The sequence below is a fragment of the Ovis canadensis genome, chromosome 3 (genome assembly GCF_042477335.2).
Source record: "Ovis canadensis isolate MfBH-ARS-UI-01 breed Bighorn chromosome 3, ARS-UI_OviCan_v2, whole genome shotgun sequence".
Classification (NCBI taxonomy): domain Eukaryota; kingdom Metazoa; phylum Chordata; class Mammalia; order Artiodactyla; family Bovidae; genus Ovis; species Ovis canadensis.
In genome coordinates, this window is record NC_091247.1 from 86,920,704 (window position 1) to 86,948,547 (window position 27,844).

At 37.1% G+C, this 27,844-nt stretch overlaps 1 protein-coding gene across 2 annotated transcripts in view; it reads left to right on the forward strand.

Annotated features, from left to right (window-relative positions):
• Nucleotides 1-27,844, forward strand: part of PRKD3 (protein kinase D3) — an 86,186-nt gene that overhangs the window by 21,718 nt on the left and 36,624 nt on the right. For both annotated transcript variants that reach the window (XM_069583537.1, XM_069583538.1), the window contains exons 3-6: nucleotides 19,131-19,269; nucleotides 21,022-21,153; nucleotides 21,945-22,102; nucleotides 26,453-26,645. In XM_069583537.1, the coding sequence (XP_069439638.1) occupies nucleotides 19,131-19,269; nucleotides 21,022-21,153; nucleotides 21,945-22,102; nucleotides 26,453-26,645 (622 nt within the window). The remainder of the gene's footprint in view (nucleotides 1-19,130; nucleotides 19,270-21,021; nucleotides 21,154-21,944; nucleotides 22,103-26,452; nucleotides 26,646-27,844) is intronic.

The following is a 27,844-nucleotide window of genomic DNA, read 5'->3' on the forward strand; positions in this document are numbered from 1 at the left end:
AGTAAGGTCTACATCTAATTATAGGTTAATATGGCAGTTCAAAATCTTATATTAAAAAAATGCTGGTGATTTCATTTCTTTGGCTTGTCCGATTACAGAGAGCTGGATAGTATAACCCAGTTATCCCTTTTCTCAGTGCCGTTATCTGTTACTACTTCATGCAGTGGAGTAGACATTTGTGGTACACTTAAACTGTTCAATCACCGTGCCCGGTACTGTGGAGCTTATCAAGATAAAGGATAAATTCCTTGCCCCTAGTGATTTATGCTCTAGACAAAGAGAAGGTGAGTGAATGTCAAATTACTGTTATGTAGGCTAGATGACGCTAAGTCCTGAAATAAAGGTACAAAATGGTACATGACTCAAAGGGAGAACTGTCATCTCGTTGGGGAGTTGTGACAGTGTTTTCAACCCTACTGTTTACTTTTGTTATCACCAACTGTAGTCCTTCATCTGTGGAACTAAACTTCAGCTGCTGGTACAGTGCCCCAAGACTACTTTGCTAGCTTGTAGCATGAATACAGCAGGATGCCTTTTAACATCCTTTAGCAGTCAGCGAAGAACAGAAACCTGTCTTATTTGTGCACATGTGAAGGTTTTTTTGTGTTTTTTTTTTTTCCCCAGTCAAATGAATAAAGCTCTGTGCTTCTGCTTCCTAGTATGTTCTAAATTTTATATGCACTAGACCTGGTTATTCAAGAATTCATGGTAATTTCTTTTCTCTTCACTTTCCTGCAACTAACTCAACAAACATTTCTGGTTGCTGGCAGTGAGCCGGTAACAGAAATATGTGATTATTTATGTAAGGTATTATTGCAAGAATACTTAGAGAAAATGCTTATGGTTTCCAAAGGCATGTCACTAGTCCAGATTACTTCCTAAGCTCCAATCTGCCATCTTCTGTCTTATTACTAGGGCTTTGTGCCTGCTGCTCTTTTCCTTGGAACACCCTTCCCCTGCCATATCCTCTGCTTACACCTCCAGGAAGTCTTTTTCTGACCTCCTCTGCCTGGGTTAGATCTGGTATCCTGCACAAGCTATATTTTAACTTTCATCATATTGATTGTAATTGTTCTTTTACTTGGAAACTATCCACCATAAAAATGCCGTCTCTATGAGGTCAAACATCATGTCCACAGCAGGTGCTCAACAGATGTCTCTTAACTGAATAAGTAAAGAATCCATATGAAACAGTATAGTTTGGTAGTTAAACATGAGTTTGGGAGTCAAATTTGGGTTTGTCTCTACCACTTACTAGTGCAAGTTTGGTTTCTTATCTGGAAAATGAGGTTTAAAATAGTACTCATTCCATGGTTTTGTTTGTGTGTGTGTACATGTATATTAAATGATTATATTTATAAAATGCTTAGCCCAGCACATAGTAATCACACAGTAAATATTAGCTCAACAATAATATTGCATATTAGTCTGATCTTAGTGGCTTCCAAATGTAACTAAACAGAACTTTAACCACCTTGTACTTTGGGATCCTTTCTCATTTGAGGGTTTATAAGAAATCAGCTGTGATCCAGAAATCACTGGAAGCACCTGCCAGTTAAGTGTATGTTAACTTTTGGTTTTGTGCTTTATGGAATATACATTTGTGTCATAATCTATTTTCTACTTTGTATAAGACAACGGATTGCTTCCTTGATCACTATGGGTAAATTATTTGAAGTTTTCTATTAGGTCCACTAATGCTCCTTTTTACTGATGCAGAAAGTTGGAGATTAATGATGTTATCATGTCTGTGGTTTATTTAATCTTCTGTTCTTGGGCTCTATGTGTGAGTTTCATGTGCAGTCTTTTAGTTCCTGAAAACCTGTGACGTTTGTCTTAGAATATTGTCGTATATTGTATTCCTCAGGGAATAAGTTTCTTTAGATTAATGTGATTACAGATGTGACTTCAGGGTCATAATTTTGAGTTCAACTGATTTAACTAGTTATTTACTGTTGTTGAGCAGTAAGTGAGCAAATGTGCTTTTCTGGGTTTCTATACCGTTATAGGCTGCTATAGTTAATACAGTGGAATTCAGATCTTCCTGTATTGTATGAACATTCCCAAAGACTGAACTGCCAGAAAGAGCAACTTTAAAGATATAGGGAGAGGAGAGCTCATTGAAACTATGTTAGATCTTTTGATATTACAAGAGGGACGTAAAACTAACCAAGAGTACATGACCATTTCCGTTAGGGAAAAAGTGATTGAAAGTATTTATTGATACTTATCTTAAGAAATAAATGAATATAAGTAAAAATAAAATTTAACATTTTTGTGTAATGCTTAAGAAAAAGGCTTTGTGAAATAAATGTATTATTATATTCCTGAAAAAGAAAGACTAATAGTATATAATTTGTACTACCCAAATTAAATTATTTTTTCCACTCAGAATTTTATTGGGGAAAAGAAATTTATTGGGATTCTTTCTACTCTGATAATGTTTTTCTAAAGTTCATTAGGGAGAAAAAGTAGTCAAAAGCCTTGTTAAAAATCTGAAAAATAAGAGAGAAAGGGAAGTGGAAAACTGAAACCAGACACTACTAAACACAGTAATAGATCCGTGGTACGCTTTAACTACATGCCAAAGGAGGAGAGGAATAAAGGGAATCATTTTTCAGAAATTTGAATTTAGAAAACTCACTAAGCAGTTGAAGGGGCATTAACATAGACCTCCGCTTAATACTTGACACCAAGATAAATTTTACATGAATTAAAGGTTAGGAACCTTTAGAGATCAAATTGCCAACATCCATTGGATCACTGAAAAAGCAAGAGAGTTCCAGAAAAAGACTGTCTCTGCTTTATTGACTATGCCAAAGCCTTTGACTGTGTGGATCACAATAAACTGGAAAATTCTAAAAGAGATGGAAATACCAGACCACCTGATTTGCCTCTTGAGAAATCTGTATGCAGGTCAGGAAGCAACAGTTAGAACTAGAATGAAACAACAGACTGGTTCCAAATAGGAAAAGGAGTACGTCAAGGGTGTACATTGTCACCCTGCTTATTTAACTTATATGCAGAGGACATCATGAGAAACACTGGGCTGGAAGAAGCACAAGCTGGAATCAAGATTGTCAAGAGAAATATCAATAACCTCAAGATATGCAGATGACACTACCCTTATGGCAGAAAGTGAAGAGGAGCTAAAAAGCCTCTTGATGAAAAGTGAAAGAGGAGAGTGAAAAAGTTGGCTTAAAGCTCAATATTCAGAAAACAAAGATCATGGCATCTGGTCCCATCACTTCATGGCAAATAGATGGGGAAACAGTGGCTGACTTTATTTTTTGGGGCTCCAGAATTACCGCAGATGGTGACTGCAGCCATGAAATTAAAAGATGCTTACTCCTTGGAAGGAAAGCTGTGACCAACCTAGATAGCATATTAAAAAGCAGAGACATTGCTTTGCCAACAAAGCTTCGTCTAGTCAAGGCTATAGTTTTTCCAGTGGTCATGTATGGATGTGAGAGTTGGACAGTAAAGAGAGCTGAGCACCAAAGAATTGATGCTTTTGAACTGTGGTGTTGGAGAAGACTCTTGAGAGTCCCTTGGACTGCAAGGAGATCCAACCAGTCCATCCTAAAGGAGATCAGCCCTGGGTGTTAATTGGAAGAACTGATGTTGAAGCTGAAACTCCAATACTTTGGTCACCTGATGCGAAGAACTGGCTCATTTGAAAAGACCCTGATCCTGGAAAAGATTGAAGGCAGGAGGAGAAGGGGGCGTCAGAGGAAGAGATGGTTAGCTGGCATCACCAACTCAATGGACATGAGTTTGGGTAAACTCTGGGAGTTGGTGATGGACAGGGAGGCCTGGCCTGCTGCAGTCCATGGGGGTCGCAAAGAGTCGGACACAACTGAGTGACTGAACTGAACTGATGAGAATTCAAATCAAAGGAAAATTAGAATAAAGTGGAGTTGAGTATTTATCAAACTTATGAGTAGATATCTTACTTTCAGAACAGTAAAAAGAAACAAAGGAAAAGAATAGTTTGCAGATTTAAATATTCCAAATTGTAATATTTGCAGATGTAAGAATAATAAAAAAGTAAGATCAGGGAGATACTACACCAAATATTATATAAGATTTATATCTTTATTCTATAAAGAGCTTGCATATTAGTAAGAGAAACACTGATCTCTAAATATTTGGTCAGTTGATAAAAAAATGTATCTCACAAAGATATTCGATTAAACAAGCATGTGGGAAATGTTCAATATAGTAGTACTAAATAAATGTTATGTATTATGTGTTCAGTTAGGGGGAAAGTGAAATTGGTATTTCCATTAGAGGTGAGATATGGTAAAACCTCATAGGAACAGAGAGCAATCAATGATTCTAAGCAAAAGTTAAAAACCAGATCAACTTCTAACTAACACAGGTAGTATAAAACATGTACACAGATTTTTTTCCCCCGAAGAATGTATGTCTTTAACAAGCAAATCATTCATAATTGAGTTCTGCTTAAAACTTGGATGTGACCAAAAGTGGTCACTCTTTGAATTCACTCCAATTTCATGACACATCCTGAGGGTGGAGTGGGTGGGGTGTCTTTTGTTGTTGTTGTTGTCTTTAGCTTTGGCCAAAAAGTTAGCTTCCTTTTTTTGAAAATTTGAAATGCTTCCAACACTTACACATTGAGGTTGGTTCTGTCTTATTCCTCTGTCTCCCCAGACACCTTATACTCAGTAGACATTTGTTAAAAAGACATATTGTACCTGCATTTACTGCTAAAAACATGATACTGCAAATAATCTTTAGTGCTAATTATTTCCGTGATGAAACAGCATCTAGTTGTTAGAGCCACGGAGAGAAAGGAGTGAGTGAATACACACCAGTGTTCTTGTTTGTACTGTTTCATGCATCAGTGCCTTAGTTTTGCCCAACCTGCTGTCACTAGTTTAGGTGCTCAGATATTTAGTTTCTGGACCTCTGTCTTTTCTGGGATTGTGTAAAAGGACAGGTTCTCCTAGAGTACTTGAAATTCTCAAAGGTTTTCACTTTGAGAACACCAGTGAACTTCATATTCCTTGTGAGAACGTAGCTTGCTGCTGCTGCTGCTTAGTCACTTCGGTCGTGTCCTACTCTTTGCGCCCCTGTGGACTGCAGCCCACCAGGCTCTCGTGTCCACGGGATTTTCTAGGCAAGAATACTAGAGTGGGTCTCCATGCCCTCCTCCAGGAGATGTTCCTGACCCAGGAATTGAGCCCCAGTCTTCTGCATTGCAGACAGATTCTTTATCACTGAGACACCAGGGATGGCCAAGAATGTAGACTGGGACTACTTTATTGGCAAATACTACAGCCCCAGTACCTAATTTTAATGTATACAATTAAATTAAGCCAGTGGTTCTCAAGTGGGTTGACACCCCCCCCCCACCCCAGGAACATTGGGTAACATCTGGAAGTGTTTTGTTTTTGTTGTCACAGATAGGGGAAAGGAAATGCTGCTGGTATCTAGTGGGTAGCGGGAAGGGATGCTGCTACAGTGCTTGGGAGAGCTGCTCCACCCATCCCTTCAACAAAGAATTGTCTGGTCCAGAATGCCAGTAGTGCTGAAGTTGAAAAATGTGGAGTTAAAGTCTATAGAAATAAAATCTATGAAGTTGGGAGAAATCAAAAACTTCTGTTAGTACTATTGTAGGGTCTTAGTAAATTAGTAAATATGAATGTCTTCTAGATGTGAATTGTAGCTTGAGAGCTTTAAAGGAGGATTTATAGTTTGCCTTCAATGTGTTTAAAAATACTACACAGTTTCCATTATGAGTATGGATACAGTTAAACGAAGAAAGTAAGTTTTTAACCTCCCTGTGTTAGATATCTGTATCTTCATGTTGGTTTATAAAGCAAACTTAACAACTCACAGTATCTGTGCCTTCTGTGAGTTTATACGCTAAAGGGAGTGTTCTTAATACTGACGAAATGCAAAGAACTGGTAGGACTGGCAATCAGGAGAAGGCAGACGGAGCTGAGCAGTAGGTAGAACTAGGATTGAGCCAAGCAGAAATTGGCTGATCAGATCTCTGCCAGGAGGCCACTACCAGAGAGTCAGATTGCAAATGAGAAAATCACAACTGAGGGAGCAGGCCTTGCCCATTGAAACAGAGTATTTATGCATGGATTCCCCGTGTCAAAATTACATTAGTGCTTAAAATCTCTTCTATTATTTTTTGTTATTTGCATGTGTTTTTAAAAGATTTAATAATCTAAGAAAGAGGAAACTGTTTTCAAATCAAAGGGACAGATGCAAGTGAAGATTTTGATTCTGCAGCTTTTTTGTGTTTTGTGGTTATAGACCCTTTCTTTCGTCACTTGACTTTTGAACCTGATCTAATGCAAGGGTCATCATACTCACCTCCCTTTTAAAATGTAAATAGTGTAAAGCCTTTACTACATCATCTGAAGCATGATTCAGTTCAGTTCAGTCACTCAGTTGTGTCCGACTCTTTGCGACCCCATGAATCACAGCACGCCAGACACATGATTAGTACCCTCCAAATAGTAACATTCATGGTTTTAAAATCTCTTTAAATCTGGAAAGATCATTGATTCTATAGTGTTATTAAAATTTTAGTTAATGCCAAAGCGTGTATAGTATTCATGCTATACCCATGACAGTAACTTAGTTTTATTCCTAACCTTTGATTTTTAGTATTTAGCATATGAAAGACTATTAAAAATGGAGACAAAATGTTCATCTTATTAGAGGACTGGGGTTACTTGTTTTAGGAATTCTGAGGAAATTAGAGATCAAGTGCTTTGCATAATATAATGCTTGATGTTTAGCAACTATTACACTCAGTGAATGCTAGTTTCCAACTTTCATATTGCCAAGAGGCTTAGAAATACTATTATAATGCCATTGCTATTGTGTTAATTTATTGAATGAAGATAGTAGATGTAATTGGAGTAAGAGAGGAAATTGGCAGACAGTAAATCATTTTAAGCTATAATGGTGTTTACTGAAATTGAAATGATTCTAACTAAAACTGACTGTCTCCTTTTAACTGATTTAAAACATTTGTTTTTAGTTTTGACCATTTACATGACACAAGACCTGAAGGCTCTTTGTTTATGTATCCTGATTTAGGAGGATTTTGGTCTGTCCTTTGACTGAATACATTGTCTCTGCAGACATGGTGTAATTTTCAGGTCCTGCCAGAGTAGAGCGAAAACCCCAGCTGTGTCTTTTGTGTTCTAGAAACCACTTGTTATTCTCTTTTTTTCTCTCTCTCTATTCTTTTCACTACAGCTGTGTTCAATGGCTAGGTGACATCCTACTCTTTACCCTATCCCAGCGTTTTTTTATCTTGGCAAAACAGTGTCTGTCAGACAACCACTGACTAATCTGGAGGCTCAAACTGGAAGAAGGTTGTTTTGTTTTGTTTTAATTTTGCTGGATATTCAGGTTAAGACCTTGGCTAGAATAGAAAGATCCAGAAAGTTTGAATTAAAGATAATCAGAACTAATTGAAAAACAAAGAAAAAATGAAAAAAACATCGTTCTGGTTTATGTCAAAGAGAAGTGGTATTAAATGAAGCAGCTCGTCTAGCATCCCATATTGGGAACATTCTATTAGAGATTGATGATGAAATTCAGAGTCCACATTGAATAATTTTCTCGTTGACTCATCTAGACTTTAGTGTCTTCTATCTGTGTTTGGGAACTGACTCCTTGAAATTCTTCTCTTCAATAAAATTGTTTCCTAAAAAGTGATGTTAAAGTAATAATTATATTTATTTCTGGGAAATATTTTAGTGTTAAATTAGTTTAGCTTTGCTCAGCAGTCAACAGTCTTTTTCGGTAAGTGCCTGTTAGATACTAAGTTCTAGGTGCTGGGCATTCAGTAGGGAACATTGCAAAGAGAATGCCCTTGCCCTCTTGGAGCTTATTTATTATCATCTGGTTTATTATTAGAAAGACTTACTGTGAAGATTTACTTGGCATCAAATGACTTTAGTATTTCAGCTTTTCAAATTAAGTGAATATGAGAAAACCTGTGATGCTAGAAATGTTCTATTAATCTTGACCTGGGTGGTGTTTACGTGGCATGAGAGTGTAGAGTTATCTATCTTCTAATTAACATTCGTGTACTTTATTCATTATGCTTCATTTTAAAAAATGTTTTTAATGTACATTAAAATTCTCCAGTGGTTTCCCATTGCCATTAGACTAAAACTCATATTCCTTTTTAAAGTATATAGTGATAAATTATATGTTAAGGTAATGTTAAATTCTGAAGCTGTTATGTTAATGTGTAAAAATTGTGTTTGACCAAATAGAAACTTGAAAACTTACCTCATCCAACATTTTTTTTTAAAACAATGTTCACAGAAATGTTATAGAAAACAGTGGCAGGTTTTTTTGTTTGTTTGTTTTTTCAAGTTTTATTTGCTTATTTTTGGCTGTGTTGGGTCTTCGTTACTGTGAGGGCTTTTCTCTAATTGGGGATAGCAGGGGCTAATCTTTAGTTGTGGTGCGGGAGCTTCTCGTTGCAGTGGTCTCTTGTTGCAAAGCACAGGCTCTTGTCACGCAGCCTTCAGTAGTTGCAGCTCAAGCTCAGAAGTTGTTGGTGCATGGGTTTGGTTTCCCATGGCATGTGGGATCTTCCCGGATCAGGGATCGAACCTGCATCTCCTGCTTTGACAGGCAGATTCTTTGCCACTGAGATGCCAAGGAAGCCTTCATCTAACATTTTATTGACAGAATTTTAATGATACAAACTTTAAACTATTCACATTAAATAACTCCCAAAATATATAGTGTGACTTGAAGGAATTTTATTTGCAAGTACTAAAACTTTTTACTTAAGACAAGTATAAGTTAATAACATAGAAAATGACTTTCACGAGATAGTTATAGAAAGATAAGATGATCTGTTTTTTATTCCTGAAGCCATCTTTAATGCAGAAACAAAGACAGATGAATCTAAAGTGGGCAAAGTGAGTGCATAAGGGGTGAGAATTTGATAACTTTGTGATGAAATTCTGTTACTTTCCCACATGAACTGAGAACAGAATTTATTTTGCACAGTCAAGAGAAGTCATTGGCACAGTTGTAGAAAGCAAATCCAGAAAAGGGGGAATGGGGATTTGGAAAGAGGCCAAAATAAAGGCCTTTTGCTTCTACCCTGCTAATTCTTTTGATGTTTTTCTCATTTCCTCTTTCTTCTTTTAATAAAGGCTGAAGTGGGCAAGGGAAGGAAATAAAAGCATGTCTAGATTTCAGAAGGTTGTCAGCTTCCTTCCACATATTCCAGTCCCTCTATTTTCTTGACTCCTTTATTCCCCAGAGCAGCATTTCTCAGCTTCAGCACTGTCGACATTTTGGGCCAGAGAATTTGCTTTGTGGAGTGCTTATTGTGGGATGTTTGGTAGCATCCCTGGCCTGTACCCACCAGGTACCAATACCACAAGTTGTAACAACCGAAAGTGTCTCAAGACATTTTTGAGACACTCAAGATATGCCCCAGATCTTCTTGAGGGCAAAATCACCCCAGCTAAGAACTGCTTTTCTAGAGGACAGTTACTGATGGGCTTCCCTGTGGCTCAGCTGGTAAAGAATCCGCCTCCAGTGTTCAAAGAGCCCCTGGAGAAGGGAAAAGCTACCCAATCCAGTATTCTGGCCTGGAGAATTCCATGGACTACATAGTCCATGGGGTTGCAAAGACTTGGACACGACTGAGTGATTTTCACTTTGACTTACTTTCACACTAAGCTTATTACCACCTCTCCTCCTTTTCTAATCTTGGTCTTTGTCACAAGTAGCTCCCACACACACCCCGCCCCCTTGTGAGAAAAGAATGCTTAGAAAGAATTCTACCATTTTATTAGGTAAGACTTGTATTCTGGAATGAGTAATAGAAAGGAGTCCACTGAAAATGGAAATTCACAATGTAATCAATAATTTTCATTAGTTTGCTAGAATATTTCTTCCTCTTAAAAATGATACTATTGAAAGGGGAAATTTATCCTTTTTTCTTTATTATACTGGAGCCTGGCTGAGAAAAACAAGCCATTTTCTTGGAAAAGCTCCCTTTTTCTGTATAGGGTATTTTATTGGCATCATACTATATTGAGAAATTCAACATATATACTACTAAATATACAGGGATTTTGTTTGTGCTTTTTGGTCTATTGTTTGGGTCTTATTAAGGATGTCCCACACAATGAGAAACATTCTGAGGGATGGTTGGATTTGAAGTTGTAAAGATTATGGATCCATGAAACAGGCAAAAATGAATAGCCACTTTACAGAAAATATAGCTATCTCTTAAGCATATGAAAAATGCTCAACTTTGCTTCTTATAATTAAAACTACATTGAAATACATTTTTTTAACCTAAAATCAACAAGTTTGATGGTATACTTGTTATGGACTGAATTGTGCTCCTCTTTGCAATTCATCTGTTGAAACCGTAACCCTCACTGTAATTATATTTGGAAATAGGAAATTTAGGAGGTACTTAGGGTTAAAGAAGATGTTCAGGGTGAGATTCTAATCCAGGAGGATTCGTGGCTTTATAAGACTGGAGGAAGAGTCTCTCCACCTGCACACTCCATCTCAACAATTGCATGTAAACTAAACGACATGCTGCTTAAAAAACAACAGATCTATGATGCAGTCAAAGAGGAAATTTAAAAATGCCTTGAGACAAACCATAATGAACAGCCACAGAAAAAGAAATGAAGGAAAAAACATGCATTCTTAATATGTTACTTTTTGAAGTATAATTGGTATAGCCTCTGTAAAGAGCATTTGGGGACTGTCGAAAAAATGTTACATGTGTCTGTTCTTTGACATGGCAAATCTACTTCTAGGAAATCATCCTACTCATATATTCAAAAGATGGGGGGAAAATGTATATAGAAGATTATATACTGTGTATTGTTTGTAATAAAGATTGGGAACAGTAGCTTCAATTCATATGACATTCAAAACATCAGGAGTTCTCTTAAGCTCTTTACATATATGCACTTACTTAATTATCATAATAACCTTACAAGGTAGGTATTGTTTTACAAATAGAGAAGCTGAGGTTTAGTAACTTGGCCAACTTTGTAAGTGAACTCAAGACTATTTAGCTTTAGTTTTGCTCCTCAACCCATATCCCATCAGTAGGGAATCGGTAAAATAAAACTGTGCAGCTGTTAAAAAAAAAAAAAAGAAAAACATTTTTGTGTACTGTTATTAAGTGATCTCTAAAATATGTTGCAAAGTGAAAAAAATGTACAGAACACTTTTTATAAGTGTTCTTATTATATATATTGTCTTATATATTATATATTATATTTTATATATTATAATTATATATTATAATTATATAAATTATATATTTATATATTAAATATATATTATATAATTATATATTATATTATATATTATATAATTTACATTATATATTATATCTTATATATTATATTTTATCTTATATATATCTTATTATATATATTATCTTATATATTTTGCCACCATTTGTGTAAAATGAGGAAAAAATATATCCATGTCTACTATCTGTATAAAATATGTTCAGAAGGATATTGAGAAAATTGGCGGTGTTGTTGACTATGGCGGAGATCACTGGGCAACTGAAGCTTAGGTTTTGCACTCCACTCTTGTAAAAATTTTGAGCCATCTAAATAAATTTCATACTAAGAAATAAGAAATGTATTTTAAAAGAATATATATTATATCCCAAAGTATATAATTATCCTAACTGAGAGATACATATAATACATTTGGATGAATAAGTAAATGGTAGGGAATAGAAAAATCTCCTCTATAGAAGAATTCTGAATAATTTATATAGCTTCTCTGCCTTGAAGGACAGGTGCAGGGGGCGCTCCGCAGAAAGAGAGAGGCAGTGGAACTTCTCTCAGCAAAGCCGAGGGGTCCCGAGGAGAGGTGAGCCTGCTGTCCGCCAACCCAGCCCCTCAGGGAGCGAGAGACAATCAGACAGGGGTTCCGTCTAAGCATTTCCACTTTATTGCCACAAACTCTTGGTTTATATAGGCAAGCAAGGGGGTTTTGCGAGGGACTTTCCATAGTTGCACCAATCACGTTAAAGGTCAAATCATAGTATGCCATAGTTGCACCAATCACGTTAAAGGTCAAATCGTCATGTGCCTTCATTGTAACAGGAGTCTATGGTGATCATGTGTGCACGGAAATCAAGAGAGCCAATCAAAAGTTTTGACAAACAACTTTCGCTGCGCCCTCATCTCTTCCGCCAGGCGCCATCTTAGCTCTAAACCGCAAAGCTAGCCCTTCTTTTTTAAGATTTCCCATTTAGGGCCCTACAGACAGGGAAAGTAACTTGTCATTCCTTAACAAGTGTAAAGTGTAGGCTGTTCATAGTAACTTACTTCCAAAGAGTCTGTTATCAGTGGGAGCGGGGAATAGCTTTCCAGGGGAGAGACCTGACAGACACGGCCCAGTCAGGTCATCAAGGCCTGCGTCAACAGTAGTTGGTCGTGTTGGTGGTAGGTACACTTGATATGATAGGATGAGTATGGCACTTTACCTCTGACGTCTTCTTTACCAAGATCTAACTCCAGTCTAATAATGAGAAAAATTCTGACAATAAGGCATCTGAGAAAATCCCTGAACAGTTCTCCTCAAAACAGTCAAGGTCTTCAAAACTCCGCAAAGTCTAAGGAACTGGCACAGCCAAAAAGGGCCTAAGAAGATCTGACAATTGAGGGAAGTATGGTATCCTAAACAGGAACCTGGGATAAGAAAAAGACATTGGGTAAAAACTAGGGAAATCTGAATGAACTGTGGACTTTAGTTAATGATAATGTATCAATATTAGTTCATTAAGTGTAAGAAATTTACCCGTGAAAATGTCAGTAATAGGGGAATCTGGTATATGGGTATAGGTATAGGGAAACTCACTCTGCTATTGTCTTAATTTTTCTGTGTCAAACTATTTAAAGTCCATTTTTTAAAAAAGTATACGTATGTCTCTATACATCTATGTATATGCTGTGAAAGTGCTGCAGTCGTCCATTTTTTTAAAAAGTATATGTATGTCTCTATACATCTATGTATATGCTGTGAAAGTGCTGCAGTCGTCCATTTTTTAAAAAAGTATATGTATGTCTCTATACATCTATGTATATGCTGTGAAAGTGCTGCAGTCAATATACCAACAAATTTGGAAAATTCAGCAGTGGCCACAGGACTGGAAAAGGTCAGTTTTCGTTCCAATCCCAAAGAAAGGCAATGCCAAAGAATGCTCAAACTACTGCACAATTGCACTCATTTTGTGCTAGTAAAGCAATGCTCAAAATTCTCCAAGCCAGGCTTCAGCAATACGTGAACCGTGAAATTCCAGATGTTCAAACTGGTTTTAGAAAAGGCAGAGGAACCAGAGATCAAATTGCCAACATCCACTGGATCATCAAAAAAGCAAGAGAGTTCCAGAGAAACATCTATTTCTGCTTTATTGACTATGCCGAAGCCTTTGACTTTGTGAAAGTGAAAGAAAGTGAAAGTGAAGTCGTTCAGTTGTGTCCGACTATTTGCGACCCCATGGACTGTAGCCTATCAGGCTCCTCCATCCATGGGATTTTCCAGGCAAGAGTGCTGGAGTGGATTGCCATTGCCTTCTCCAGGGGATCTTCCCAACCCAGGAATCGAACCCAGGTCTCCCGCACTGCAGGTGGACGCTTTACTGTCTGAGCCACCTGACTATGCGGATCACAATAAACTGTGGAAAATTCTAAAAGAGATGGGAATACCAGAGCACCTGACCTGCCTCTTGAGAAGTCTGTATGCAGGTCAGGAAGCAACAGTTAGAACTGGACATGGAACAACAGACTGGTTCCAAATAGGAAAAGGAGTATGTCAAGGCTGTATATTGTCACCCTGCTTAGTTAACTTCTATGCAGAGTACATCATGAGAAACACTGGGCTGGATGAAGCACAAGCTGGCATCAAGATTGCTTGGAGAATTGTCAGTAACCTTGGATATGCAGATGACGCCACCCTTACGGCAGAAAGTGAAGAAGAACTAAAGTCCCTCTTGATGAAAGTGAAAGAGGAGAGTAAAAAAGTTGGCTTAAAGCTCAACATTAGAAAGCTTAAGATCATAGCATCTGGTCCCATCACTTCATGGTAAATAGATAGGGAAACAGTAGCTGACCTTACTTTGGGGGGCTCCAAAATCATTGCAGATGGTGACTGCAGCCATGAAATTAAGACGCTTACTCCTTGGAAGGAAAGCTGTGACCAACCTAGATAGCATATTAAAAAGCAGATACGTTACTTTGTCAACAAAGGTCTGTCTAGTCAAGGCTGTGGTTTTTCCAGTGGTCATATATGGATGTGAGAGTTGGACTATAAAGAAAGCTGAGCAACTGAACTGAACTGATAAATGTATATGTGTGTGTGTTTATATGTGTTTGTGTGTGTGTTTATATGTGTTTGTGTGTGTATGGCTTCCTGGGTGGATTCTTTATTGCTGTATATATAGGTGTTGCTAGCAGTAAAGACTATAAAGAAAGCTGAACACCAAAGAATGGATGCTTTTGAACTGTGGTGTTGGAAAAGACTCTTGAGAGTCCCGTGGACTGCAAGGAAATCCAACCAGTCCATCCTAAAGGAAATCAGTCCTGAATATTCATTGGAAGAACTGATGCTGAAACTCCAATACTTTGGCCACTTGATGCAAAGAACTGACTCATTGGAAAAGACCCTGATGCTGGGAAAGATTGAAGGCAGGAGGAGAAAGGGACGACAGAGGATGAGATGATTGGATGGCATCACCAATGCAATGGACATGAGTTTGAGTAGGCTCCGGGAGTTGGTGATGGACAGGGAAGCCGGGTGTGCTGCAGTCCATGGGGTCACAAAGAGTTGGACACGACTGAGTGACTGAACTGAACTGAGCAGTAAAGAACCCACATGCCAGTGCAGGATACATAAGAGACTCGGGTTCAATTCCTGGGTCAGGAAGATCCCCTGGAGAAGGACATAGCAACCCTTTCCAGTATTCTTACCTGGAGAATCCAATGGGCACAGAAGCCTAGGGGGCTATAATCCGTAGGGTCACGAAGAGTCAGACACAACTGAAATGACTTAGCGTGCACACATGCATGCATGTATATATATGTATTTAATATTGAATACACTGAATAATATAGAAGTAAATTTTGAAATCAGGTGTCCATGTCCTAGTCCCTAGAGCTTAACCATAAATCTAGGAATAATGTTCGTGTGTTTTGTTTTAAATGTTCTTGATACTTTCCCCTAAGCATCTTTGCTGTGGATATCTTTGCCACAGGCATTTTGGTCACATTCAAGTTTTTTGTTCACAGATACTACAGTACTACATGATTGCAGTCAGTTTAATCTGCCGGTGCAGAACTGCAGATTCAGAGGCCAACTGTCAAGTTATGCATAGGTTTTTGACTGCGTGGGGGTCGGCGCTCCTAGCCCACACATTGTTAACTGTATGTGGTTTTTTGCTTTTTCAGTTTTCTTCTCGTTCCGCGTTGCACTTACTCTTTTTCACTAAAATTTCTTCCTTCATTAAGAGAGGTGTCATTTTCCAAATACTGGGATGCATGTTTGTAACCAAGCTTTGTATTGTGTTGTGAAAGCTTTCTTCTACAGTGTTGTTTCTGTCACATGTCTGTTGGTAGACATTCCAAAATTCTGTGGGAAATGTGGGATGAGTTCTGCACCTTTAAGGCCCTCAGCCTCTTTCTCCTCTGATGTGTAGTGTATTTCAAAATAAGAAACCAGATCATTTGGGGGCAGATCATCCTCATTTGTCAGGACTTCCCTGGTGGCTCACACAGTAAAGCGTCTGACTCATTTGTCAGTTTAGTAAAGCCATTGATAATGTTGCCAAGTGGAAGAAATGGTAATATACTTTGAAACCAAACTGTCAACCAGTTACTTTATCTTTGATGGCAGAATTGCCTTATGGGCAGTAAGTTATGTGGCAAACATGCTTGCTCCAAAGAAGTCAATGATAAAGATGCTTAGGGTGAAAATAGGAGACGTGGTTTTAAGCTCTACAGATGATTCTAGTGTGTGACCAAAGGTGAGACATGATGTTACAAATTCATTCCTACTTGAAAACCAATTTCTGAATTTTAAACAATCATCAACCTTCTATATATTCAAAGCTTATTAACAGAGTTTTTTTGTATTTTATGGAGTTGTTCCTTACAATTGTTTAGATTTTTTTTAAGTGAGTGTTTATGGTTTATTTCCTTGTTTCTACTTTTTAAGTGTTTATCTTTGAAATACTCATGCCTCAAGATTCATAATATTTTTAATGGTGGGTAACACTGTTTCCTGATATTCAGTGACAATATTTAATATTCTCTCTGTCTCTTTTTTTCAGGCCAGTTTCTGTTACTTCATTTTGTAAGGACCCTTGTTTTCATAGAATTCCTAAATGTCTTACCAAACACACCTATATAATCATGAATAGCAAAACTCTTTTTCACAGACTTGTTATTACATTTCCTTTCCCTTGGAGAATTGTGTAATTTCTCAACCATATAGATGAATATAGTATGTAAACATTTGCTAGTCCAGAAAGTTACTTTTTTCTTTACCATCACTGATGGCTTTCCAGCTTGGTACACAATGTATGTCTTAAATATTATTAATACTTGTAATTTTGCTAAGCCATTAATTTTTTATGTTTTCTTCTCTCATTGATATGGTTAGTTGTAGGGAGTTCTGATTTGGTCAAAGCAGTATTAGTGATCCATATAATTTACCAAATGTAGTTTCTAGAGGGAAGTGTTTCTTGTCTTGCTTCCAGTCTTCTATATAATCCAGACCCTGATACCTCTCTCCTGAACCGTAGCTTCTGCCTTCTTCCGGAGCTTATTCTGTCGCTTCCTGTTCCAGTCCCGGCTACTCAGTGCTGTTAGCATTATCCTTTTAAAATTGATCATGTTTGTGCCTTGCTCTGGTACCCCTTGTCTCTCCCACTTTGGATATAGAATAATGTGAACCACTAGTGTTTATTTGATCACAGTGCTGAGTGTTTTATAGTCGTCAAATAATTTAATTTTGACGAGAAGTACTTAAAGCTAGTACTCTTGGGGACTTCCCTGCAGGTCCAGTGGTTAAGACTCCATGCTTCCACTGCAAGAGGCACAGGTCTGATCCCTGGGAACTAAGATCCTGCATGCCATGTGGTGCACCATAAAAAATAAAAGCTTGTACTCTTACTATTCCTAACTTATACAAGAAACTGAGCTTTGAGAGGTTAAGCAGCTTATCTAAGGTGCTATAGTTTGTAGGTTGCAAAGCTTGAGAACCCAGCTCTGCAGATGCTGAGTGTCTCTGTTTGTATGGTCTGTCTGGGGCTCTGGTGTACATTTTTGCCTTTTTTCTGTCCCTGCCCGCCGCCTACCGCCACCTCATTCTCCAGTAGTCAGAGTCCACTTCCCTTCTGTCATTTACCTCCTACTTTCTCAGTGATGACCCTTTCGTTTTCACTTTCTGCCTGTGGAAATCTTGCTTCTCTTTTTATGATTCTGCTCAAATAGCACTCTTAAAGGGATAGTCTATCTTTTTTATTCCCTCTTCTAGGGTTTTTTCATTCTTGGCACTTCTCTTATCATGTTATATATTTGTTTTATTTCTTTCTACTAGATTGTAAGCCCCTGGAAGGCAAAGACTGACTGTTAGCTTTACACACCATAGGACTGTACACTTAGAAGACATAAAAAAAAAAATTGTGACTTTTTAAAATGAGTTGTATTCAATATTTTGTTAGAGATTTTATAAGGATGGAATATGGAATCCTTTCGTTATTAATTCTTAAGAATTAATTCTTAAGAATTGTTGCAACTAAGGTCGTATTTTAGTTGCAACTAAGTTTTACTCTCCGTTAGGTATTTTCCAATTTAATAATTAAATAAAATTTAGTAAATTTAAATTTTAAGTTAAAATTTAATGAAAATAATTTTTGATTCTGTGTAACTCTTTTCAGTGGAAAATTCTCATGCTGTTAGATCTGTTTACAGCATGTTATGAAGTTTTAAAAATATCCATAACTCAAATATTGAAAAGAGGTATAGTATTATAAAAATTCTAAATATTTCTACACTTTATTAACTGAGGTTTCTTAAAATGCAAGTAAACTTTAAAATTTCTAATTAAGTCATTATTTTCAATTCCTAAAAATTAAACTTTTTCCCCCAGAATTGAGACCTTTTTAGAGATGTATATAAGAATTTTTAATGGGAAAATTAAGGCCATAAAGTAAGATGAACCAGGTTGGTATCTGCACCTAAAATATATGCCGTAAGATCTTTAATTGATGTAAAAGTGGGCTACAAGTTTGGCTTGGCCTTTTTCAGTGGGCAAAGTAAACAGGAGAACCTGATTAGTTACCTGATCAAACTGCTCATTACAAAACCAACTGGATGTGAACAAGGAAAAATCATCGAAGGTCAGGATATCTTATTTAGAGGATACAGTGAGTTGACTCCATAAAGAAGATATTAAACTTACTAAACCATCAAGATGTAAAAGTTAAAGGAAAGCATAAATAACAGTTGATTACTCAAGCTAGATTAGCATGGTGATTGAGCACAGGGAATATGGCTAGACTGAAAAACTCAACTTTTAATTTATTTTTAATTAGCTTAAATTTAAATAACTACATGTGTCCATACTGAACAACAACAATATGGCTGGTAGTTGACTAGATGGGAAGCTCAGTTCTGAAGGACAGGAAAGACTGCTCATCTCTCAGTCTTTGTAAGAATAGCACTAAGTTGAAGATTGTATTCTTCATCAATAACTGAGTAAAGAAATTCTGTACTTCTAAGAGACAAATGTTTTAAGATATCAGTAATTATTTATATTGCTTTCCTTTATATTTTTGAACTTGAGAATTAACCAAGGTGCTTAAGCACAGGGTTGATCTTTTCCGGATATTAATAAAATTGTTAGCAAATAGTGTCTCCAGGAGATGATGAGGGACAGGGAGGCCTGGCATGCTGCAGTCCATGGGGTTGCAGAGAATTGGACACGACTTGATAACTGAACAACAACAAAAGTACATTTTAAATTATTTCATAAGATTGAGACATTTACTTACAAAATGAGTATACTGATATAGGACTGTTTTCCTACAGTTTCCAGAGTGTGGATTCTTTGGCATGTATGACAAAATTCTTCTTTTTCGCCATAATATGAACTCAGAAAATATTCTGCAGCTCATTACCTCAGCAGATGAAATACATGAAGGAGACCTAGTAGAAGTTGTTCTTTCAGGTAAGTAAATAGTTTCTTTTATTTTGTTGCCTTTTTTTCCTCCCAAAGAGCCTTTTTGGGTGGGGGAACGTCAACTAAATGCTATATTTAATTATACTTTGTAAATACTGTAGTTGCTTACTTCTTTCATCTATTATAAGGTTATTATATGATTTTTACTTTCAGGAAGGTTACATCACAGATAAGAAAATAGGAAAATAAGAAAGAAAGTGTTAGTTGTTCAGTCGTGTCCAATTCATTGTGACCCCATGACCGTAGCCCACCAGGCTCCTCTGTCCATGGAATTCTCCAGGCAAGAACACTGGAGTGGGTTGCCATTTCCTTCTCCAGGGCACCTTCCCAACCCAGGGATCAAACCCAGGTCTCCCATATTGCAGGCAGGCTCTTTACCATCTGAGTCACCAGGGAAGCCCCCAGGGAAATAAGCCCTGAATTATTTAAAGTGTTACTAAGCTAAGGGAATTATCAGTTGAATTGGAAGAGGACTGTGTTCCACTATTGACTCAAAGAAATTAAACAATTACACTGAAATTCTGTTTCTTTTTCCCATTTCTGTGACGATTTGGAAAAGAAAATCAGAAGGAAAAGAAAGAAAGAAATAATGAAAATGTGGAAGAGGAAACTGCAGTATTGGTTGATTCTGTTACCTAAACAGTGCTCCTTCTCTTCTTTTTCTTCGTGGACATTTTCTTATTCTCTCCTTTCCCCTCTCACCCGTTCTTGCCATCCATTGTTCCTTAGCCCCTGCTATTTCTTACCTCATCTGACAGCAGGTGGGCACGATAGCTAGTGAGAAGTGTCAAGGAATAAAAAATGTGTATATTAGGCCTATAGATCTTGTGTTTGGCAGCAAAGGAAAGAGGGAAGGAGAAATGTAGAGGGAGATAAAAAAGAAGTGAAGAGATGGGAGCGAAGGAAAGGAAGAAAGGCCAGGCCAAGAGTCCAGCATCTTGCCACCATTCTTTTCACTCTTCCAGTTTCATCTTTGCAGTCTTGAGATTCTTTCTGATCACCACCTTTCCTTATTAGTCTCTGATCCTTACTGTTTATCTTCTCCACCACAACCCCAAATTCTGTACACATCCCAGTCCTTGTCTTCCTTTTCATTGTAGAGGGGCTTCACTCCCTGTCTTCCCGGGTGGTCATGCTCATATCCATTCCTTCTTTGCTCTGGAGCCTACATCAGCCCATGGGGATATCCATTAGTGACTTGAAGGTGATGTTGAAAGGATGTCTGATGATGGAAGCATCTGCTACTGTTGAGTTGCTCACAGAAGGGAAAAGAGTCTCTTTCTAATCCACTGGGACTGTGGAGAGCAGACAGAGTGTATCCTGGGATCCTAAATGAGGACTGAGTGCATTTCTCCCAGAAACATTGCTATAAGTTAATGTTAAGTTTTATAATTTTTTAAAATTTAGTGTTCTATTTCCCAGTACATTATAAGTTAAATAGTTTTTAACTAGCTAAAATAAATATGACAATTATTTGCAATCTAACTCCGAGAAAATGCTTTTGGAGGACAAAATACATACTTTTGGAGATCAAATTATTTTAAGTTGGTCAGCTTCCTAAAATAAAGTTCAAAAACCATGATATTAAAGTCTTAAAATAATTTTTTATGGGTGAAAGATGAAAGTTTCAGAAAAAGAAAGGTTCTGTATACTTTGACGTAAATGACTATGGTTGATGTTCTTAATCTTATCACAACTGCAAGTATAGGGTTTATTTGAATATTTTTCTTATTTTTAAAGCTTTGGCCACAGTAGAAGACTTCCAGATTCGTCCACATACTCTCTATGTGCATTCTTACAAAGCGCCTACTTTCTGTGATTACTGTGGTGAGATGCTTTGGGGATTGGTACGCCAGGGACTGAAATGCGAAGGTATGTGTTCTAAATTTTTGATAATTTGAAATAAGTTTTCACACTTACGTTCTTTAATCATCAATGAAAAAATAAGATCATTGGTCAGTGACTAGGTAGTACCCAAGGTTTGGAAGCAGAGCACTCTGGTTGTTCTGTGTTAGAATTGCCAGGAGGGTAGGATGCAGGTGCACATCTGATTAATCAGTAAACCTGTTCTGTAAAGGACCAGAGGGTACATGCTGGTATTTTAAGTTTTGCTGGCCATGTGATCTCAGTTGCAGTGGCTTAACTTTGCCATTGTAGCATGAAAATCGCCATGGGCAAGTGGTAAACTGTGAGAATGCTGTGTTCCAAAAAATTATTTATGAGCACTGAAATCTGAATTGCATGTAATTTTCACATGTCATAGTCCACAGTTTGCTGAAGTTATTTAAGCCAGTGGTTCTCAAACTTCACTATGTATCAGAATCACCTTGAGGATTTGCTGAAACATTACTTTGCAAGGCCCCGTCCCCAGTTTCTGATTCAGTAGGTCTGTCTGAGGTGAAGCCCAATAATTTATTAGATTTCTAACAAATTCTTGGATGCTGCCTTGGGGAGCACACTTGAAGAAACCACTGCTTTAGCTAACCTAACTTTTCTAAATAAACCTTTCTACACATTTCCCATTCTTAGCTTGTTGTCTGGATTCTTCATTAGGATAGCTACCGCTGCCAGAGAAAATAAAAGAAGCACTTGTTTTTTTTTTAATGTATGCAATTAGATGGTTAAGTTAAAAAATTTTTTTTAACCTTTTAAAATCTATTTAGGCTGTGGATTAAATTATCATAAACGATGTGCCTTCAAGATTCCAAATAACTGTAGTGGTGTGAGAAAGAGACGTCTCTCAAATGTATCCCTGCCAGGACCTGGCCTCTCGTTTCCAAGACTCCTGCAGACTGACTATGTAGCCCTTCCCACTGAAGAGGTATGTCCTGTAAGATAAATAGAGGGCATTTTTACCACTTACTCTTTATGTTTCTACAGTGTATATGACATCATCCTAAATCATAAGTTATATACTAAAGAACAATAGCATTCCTACACTTAAGAAACTTAAAATGTATCACTGTAAACAGGGCTTACCAGTAGCAATGAATTGCATGTTGTATAGTTTGAGATCACCTTATCACTTGAACCACGAGATCAGTCTCCTAACCACTATCCTGACTCCTGCTCTCCACACTGCACTACAGCTTAATAGTCAGCAACCAGTTAGATCGCTCCCTTCAAGAAAACGTCTATATATTCTGCGTTTCCGACAATCTGTAATATTCAGTATTCCCTGAACACATCCTTCTCCCCATCCTCCTACATTTGCTCTTGTTGATATCTATCCTATATGCTTTTTCTAGACCTAGCTCAACAGCTACCTTACTTGATTTCCCTTTACCTAGAAGTTATTTTTCTGAATGCCATACCACTTTTCAAACCTCCTTGATGGTGTGTATAGCATTCTACCGTAATATCACAGTATTTGTACACTAGATTGTCCTCAAGGAGTTTATCTATTTGGAGAAGACAGTGTTCATGTCTTTCTTTGCCTCACTGTGCCCACCGTACTTTAGTGGGCTCTCAGTCATAAATGAGTAAGTGTTGAGTGACATCACTGATCTTTACAGTATTCCAGTGAGGTCTGTATACTGTGAGATAGCTGGCACTCAGAATTATCAAGTGACTTGACTAAAGTCACAGAACAAATTAGTAAGCAATATTAGAATTTAACCTAGATCTGCTTACGTGTAAATCAATGATTTTTCCTCATGTATTGTACCCCTGAAGGGTAAAAGTAGTAGATTGGGGAAGAAAGAAATAACTGCCTTACTTATTTGGTACTACTTTAAATAACTTCCATCCGTAGATTACAGTCTTAATTTAGTTATTTCTATAACCCCTTTGGCCTTCTGTATATTAATGGCAAAATCAAGCCATTGGACTGGTGTCTTGACAGCTTCATCACAAGACTTAGCTAAATTGAGGAACTAAAATAGAAGCTTCTGAAATTCTTTCACAAAAATCCCACATTTCCACATTGCATAGCTCTATGACATTTTTAAAGTATAAAATGAGTGCTGTAGCATTAGAACTGAGAATGAGAATTATAAATACATGTGAAAATTTAGGGAAAGATTGATAATAGAAAAGTTAATGCATTTTACACACAGGCTACACGGGGAAACTTGGCTCTAATTGGGAACTGTAGAATGAACATATGTTGTTTTAAGAACCCCACAAATGGTACTGGTTTGTCAGCCATACCCACTGAGTATTATAAGATTAGGAAATAATAGGACCGAGCAGATGAATAAGGTATTCAGTTTTAATTTATTCATATATATTTTACCTGGAAGATAGTTCTTTACAGAAGTATAAGGAGAGTGACATGTTTGAATTGGATAGATTGTGCAGAGTGTTTTAGAACAAGTAGAAACTGTAGTAAAGACTACAGTCCTGAAGGTACACAGTAAGAAGAGCTGAGAGCTCATGGAGGAAAATCAGAGGGAGGAAGAGTGGTAAAAGCGGACAATCTAAAGGAGTAAAGGAAACAGTGAAGAGATGGGAGCGTCCCGAGTCTGAACCAGGTTTAGAGAAGAACTCACTCTAAGTGGCTGTGCAGGAAGCGCCTCGTAACTTGTCAGATGCCAGTCTTCATGCTGGGATGCTTTACTTATCTTTTCTTGTGTAATCCTCACCACAGTCCTGACAGGCACGTAGCTGTTGTCCTGATTTCATAGATAAAACATGAGGAAGAAAAGTTTCTAAGGAGTCAAAATATTAAACTTCACTGACTACTGACATAAGAGAAGGCCAGTTTGGAATAGAAGCCTTTGAATCTGACCCTGGGGTTGTCATGTAAGAAGGCAGTTTCTATCAGTGTCTGAAATCAGGGTAAAGGGAATCAAGTAAAGAGGTGGAGAGGCAGAAGAAAATAGACTGTTCATTGAATTTGATTAAAATGAAACCACCAGGTTTAGAGAAACCAATGTTGAGTGATGGCTGTTTGGAGATGAGATTAATGTTCATCTCAGTGCATTTGGGAGAAAAAATTTTTTTTCCTGCCCCACTGCATGACTTGTAGAATCTTAGTTCCTTGACCAGGGATCAAACCTGCATCTTTGGCTGTGAAAGCATAAAGTCCTAAACATTGGACCACCAGGGCGTTCCCCATTTGGGAAAATTTTTGCAGGAACAGTACAGAATCAAGGTAGAAAGAAATTCATGATTCTTAAGTGTGCACATTAAAAGTGGAGATATTTCTTTCACTGAATAATGTTCCAAAGTCAAATATATATAACTGGGGAATTGCCCCCTTTAAATTTTTTATATCACCTTTATTATTTTATATGATTAAGAGTTGGCAATATTGTTACGAAGTTTTTATGAGCAATTCAGCCAAAATTAGTTTAAACACACATTGTGGAAATAATTAGATTACTTTCAGAAAATTTCTGGCTATACACCAATAAGAAAGAAAGAATTTAAGCTAATAAGTAATTTGTAAAGAGGGCCATTAAAGCAATGTAAGAAAAGAGCTTCCGCTCAATTCTGGTTACTCTCACTGGTCCCGTTTTAGCCAAGTGCTCTAGGTAATTCTACCAGCATTCTCTATCCTCCAAATTCTGATTAAGTCTGTTGTACCTTTCTTGCCTTCTTCACTCAGTAGATGGTAAACCAGTTACTGGCTAGATTGCAGTCTGCTCAAGGGTGTTGAGATGGGGAAAAGGTTAAGAATCACTGTACTGCTAAGTAGAAGACTTAAGTATAACTCAGGTCAGTCTTTCCACATGTATGTTTTAAGCTTGAGACACAGACTAAGTGGTTGAAGCAGAGCAAGAGAAACACAGTGTTGAGTCACCACTAGACTAGGGGCCCAGGGATAAGCAAAAGCTGAAGGCATCCGTTTCTAGTTCCTGCTGGCTGCTTTATCAGCTCTGAGGAATCACTTCAGTGTTCCTTTTGCTGACGGTGCTCTGTACCTGGAGGAGGGTTGGGCCAGACTACAGCAGGACACCTTAGACAGCTGAAGTCTGCAAGTTTGGTTTGGGTTTTAACATTCTTTTTGTACTTTTCTTAAATTGCTTCGTAATTTGCTTTAGAACGTTTCTGGCTACACGTTATTGAAAAACTATCCAGCAGAGGCTGTATTTGTGTTGTTTTTATAGTGCTTTCCTCCAGTGGTCAGTCCTTTTCTTTTTTCCTTCCTCCTACTTCCTTCAGAAAAAAAGCCCTTTATTTTCTTCTCCTCTCATTTCTCCTGTACACTTCTCTGTCTTTTGATTTCTTTTGGCTTCTGTTGGTTGAACATATCAATGTACAGTGACTCAATTCTGAGTTACCCACATTACTGGTTATAGAAGGCAGTCCTGGCAGTGAAGAGGCAAGCAGCTACAGCAAGATCTCTGGTGCGTCTAGAAGGCAGTTAGGTATTTGGATTTTGTCCTTGAGAATATGGACTGTATTCATTTTCATATTTCCAATACATAGTAAAGGACAGTCAATGAATGTTGAATGAATGTGATGGGCTATATTGATCTGACCTGAAATTAAATTGATTGTTTCCTTGGTATACATAAAAAGGGTCATAGTTTAAAAATCCATTTATCCCTCAAATGACACAAAAATTCTTAACCAACGTCTTCTTTAATTTTCCTTTTTGCTCACCTGAGAGGAAAAGTCAGTATAACTGAAATATACTTAAAATATCAAGGAACTTATTAAAGCATTATTACTAAGGGTAAAGTTGTTTTAATTTACATCTGTCATTATTAACGAAAGATTTTTACATACATATTTTACATATATATGTATGTAAAATATGTAATACGTATTTATTAAAATAGATTTTAAAAACCAAGACTTGTTTCAAAATATTTTCAGATGTTGTGTTCGGTAGCTCAACATGAGCAGCACTAACCCTTCTGAATTTACTTAATTTTCCTGTGATTAATTTCTTGGTAAGGAATTTGAACATGTTATAAACTAATTTTAAGGTTTTGTTTTTTATTTGTGAAATGTCATATGTGCCTGGCAAATAACAATTAATCAATGGATACATGTCTGTGAGGATGAAAATACCTTGCATAAATAATAGCAAAAAAATTCTACACTTTTCTTATTCGAGGGTTGGTAAGTTAAGCTTCCAAGGGAAACTGCTGAGATCCACATTTTTTTATTTGTGGCTTTAGTGTTTGAAATAAATTACTTCTGTGGTCAAACCTTGATCTGAATACTTTGTTTTTAATGTTGACTTACACTATGGAAATTACTTATGTTTTAGTCACATGTTCACCAAGAACCTAGTAAGAGAATTCCTTCTTGGAGTGGTCGCCCAATCTGGATGGAAAAAATGGTCATGTGCAGGGTGAAAGTCCCACACACGTTTGCGGTTCACTCATACACCCGTCCCACGATATGTCAGTACTGCAAGCGGTTACTGAAAGGCCTCTTTCGCCAAGGAATGCAGTGTAAAGGTAGGACTGCATGATTTTCTGAAGTAAAATTTGTATTTGTTTTTGTTAGCAAATATAACACAAAATACTTTTTACTTCAGAAGGCTTAAGCAAATAACTTGGTCTCATAGTTAAAAAAGCAATGTGCATATATATGTATCAATTGTTAACGATGACTGGTATCTGCAACATATGTATTCTGTACCAGAAGCTATGCTAAAGAAAAATTAGAGTGTAAACAGAAAAACTAGAATTTGAATCTGTGAGATGTGGCTGCTTAACAGTTGTCAATATGGAACCATTAGTAAGCAGGTGAGCTAATATTTGAGCTTAAGTCTTTCCAATTCCAGAGCTAGACACTACCCAGAATATAAAATAATGCCCTCCTCTTTCCATTAAATGGAATCACTGACTCGATGGACATGAATGAGTAAGCTCTGGGAGTTGATGATGGACAGGAGGCCTGGTGTGCTGCAGTCCATGGGGTTGCAAAGAGCCAGACACGACTGAGTGACTGAAGCAGACTTTCCATTAAGTATTCATACACACATACACACAGCAGCATGTTACAAGAGTTTTATTTTTGCCTTAATTATGTGGCTGTGAGAACTGTACCAAAATTGTCATTCTGAACAATCACACTGAAACAGGCAGAAATAGTAGAACCCACTGGAATTATTATGGGGACCATCTATATTTGGATACTAACCCAAAACATTGTCATAGAATTCCAAAAACATCTCTAATGAACTATGTTTTTAATAGAGTAATGGTTTCCTGTAGTTATATAATGTTTTAATGCTTTTAAAAGATGCTTTTATCTTTTTGTCTCGCATCTTCTCAACAGTGCTACACAACTGTGTGAAAACCAAAATAGAGAGATTAAATGTGTTATTAGGCATTGAGCCAAAATAGATATAAGTAATCTGTCTATAATCTTATGTACTTATTTTTCGTGTGATTATTGTAATTATCATTACTTCTTGATACCATACTTTTTATGTAAAAGTATTTGTGGAATTGGATTACCTAGTTTCATCTACGTAAAACATTGGAATTGAGATCTTTGCAACAATAAGTCCTGTTTACAGTGTTGAATTAAACAATTTATGTGTAAATTTAATTTATAAGTATATAAGAAGACTTTTCTTAGCAATGTATGGCTACATAGGAGAATATCAAATAGAGAACACATTGTACATTTGTTGCCAATATTTAAT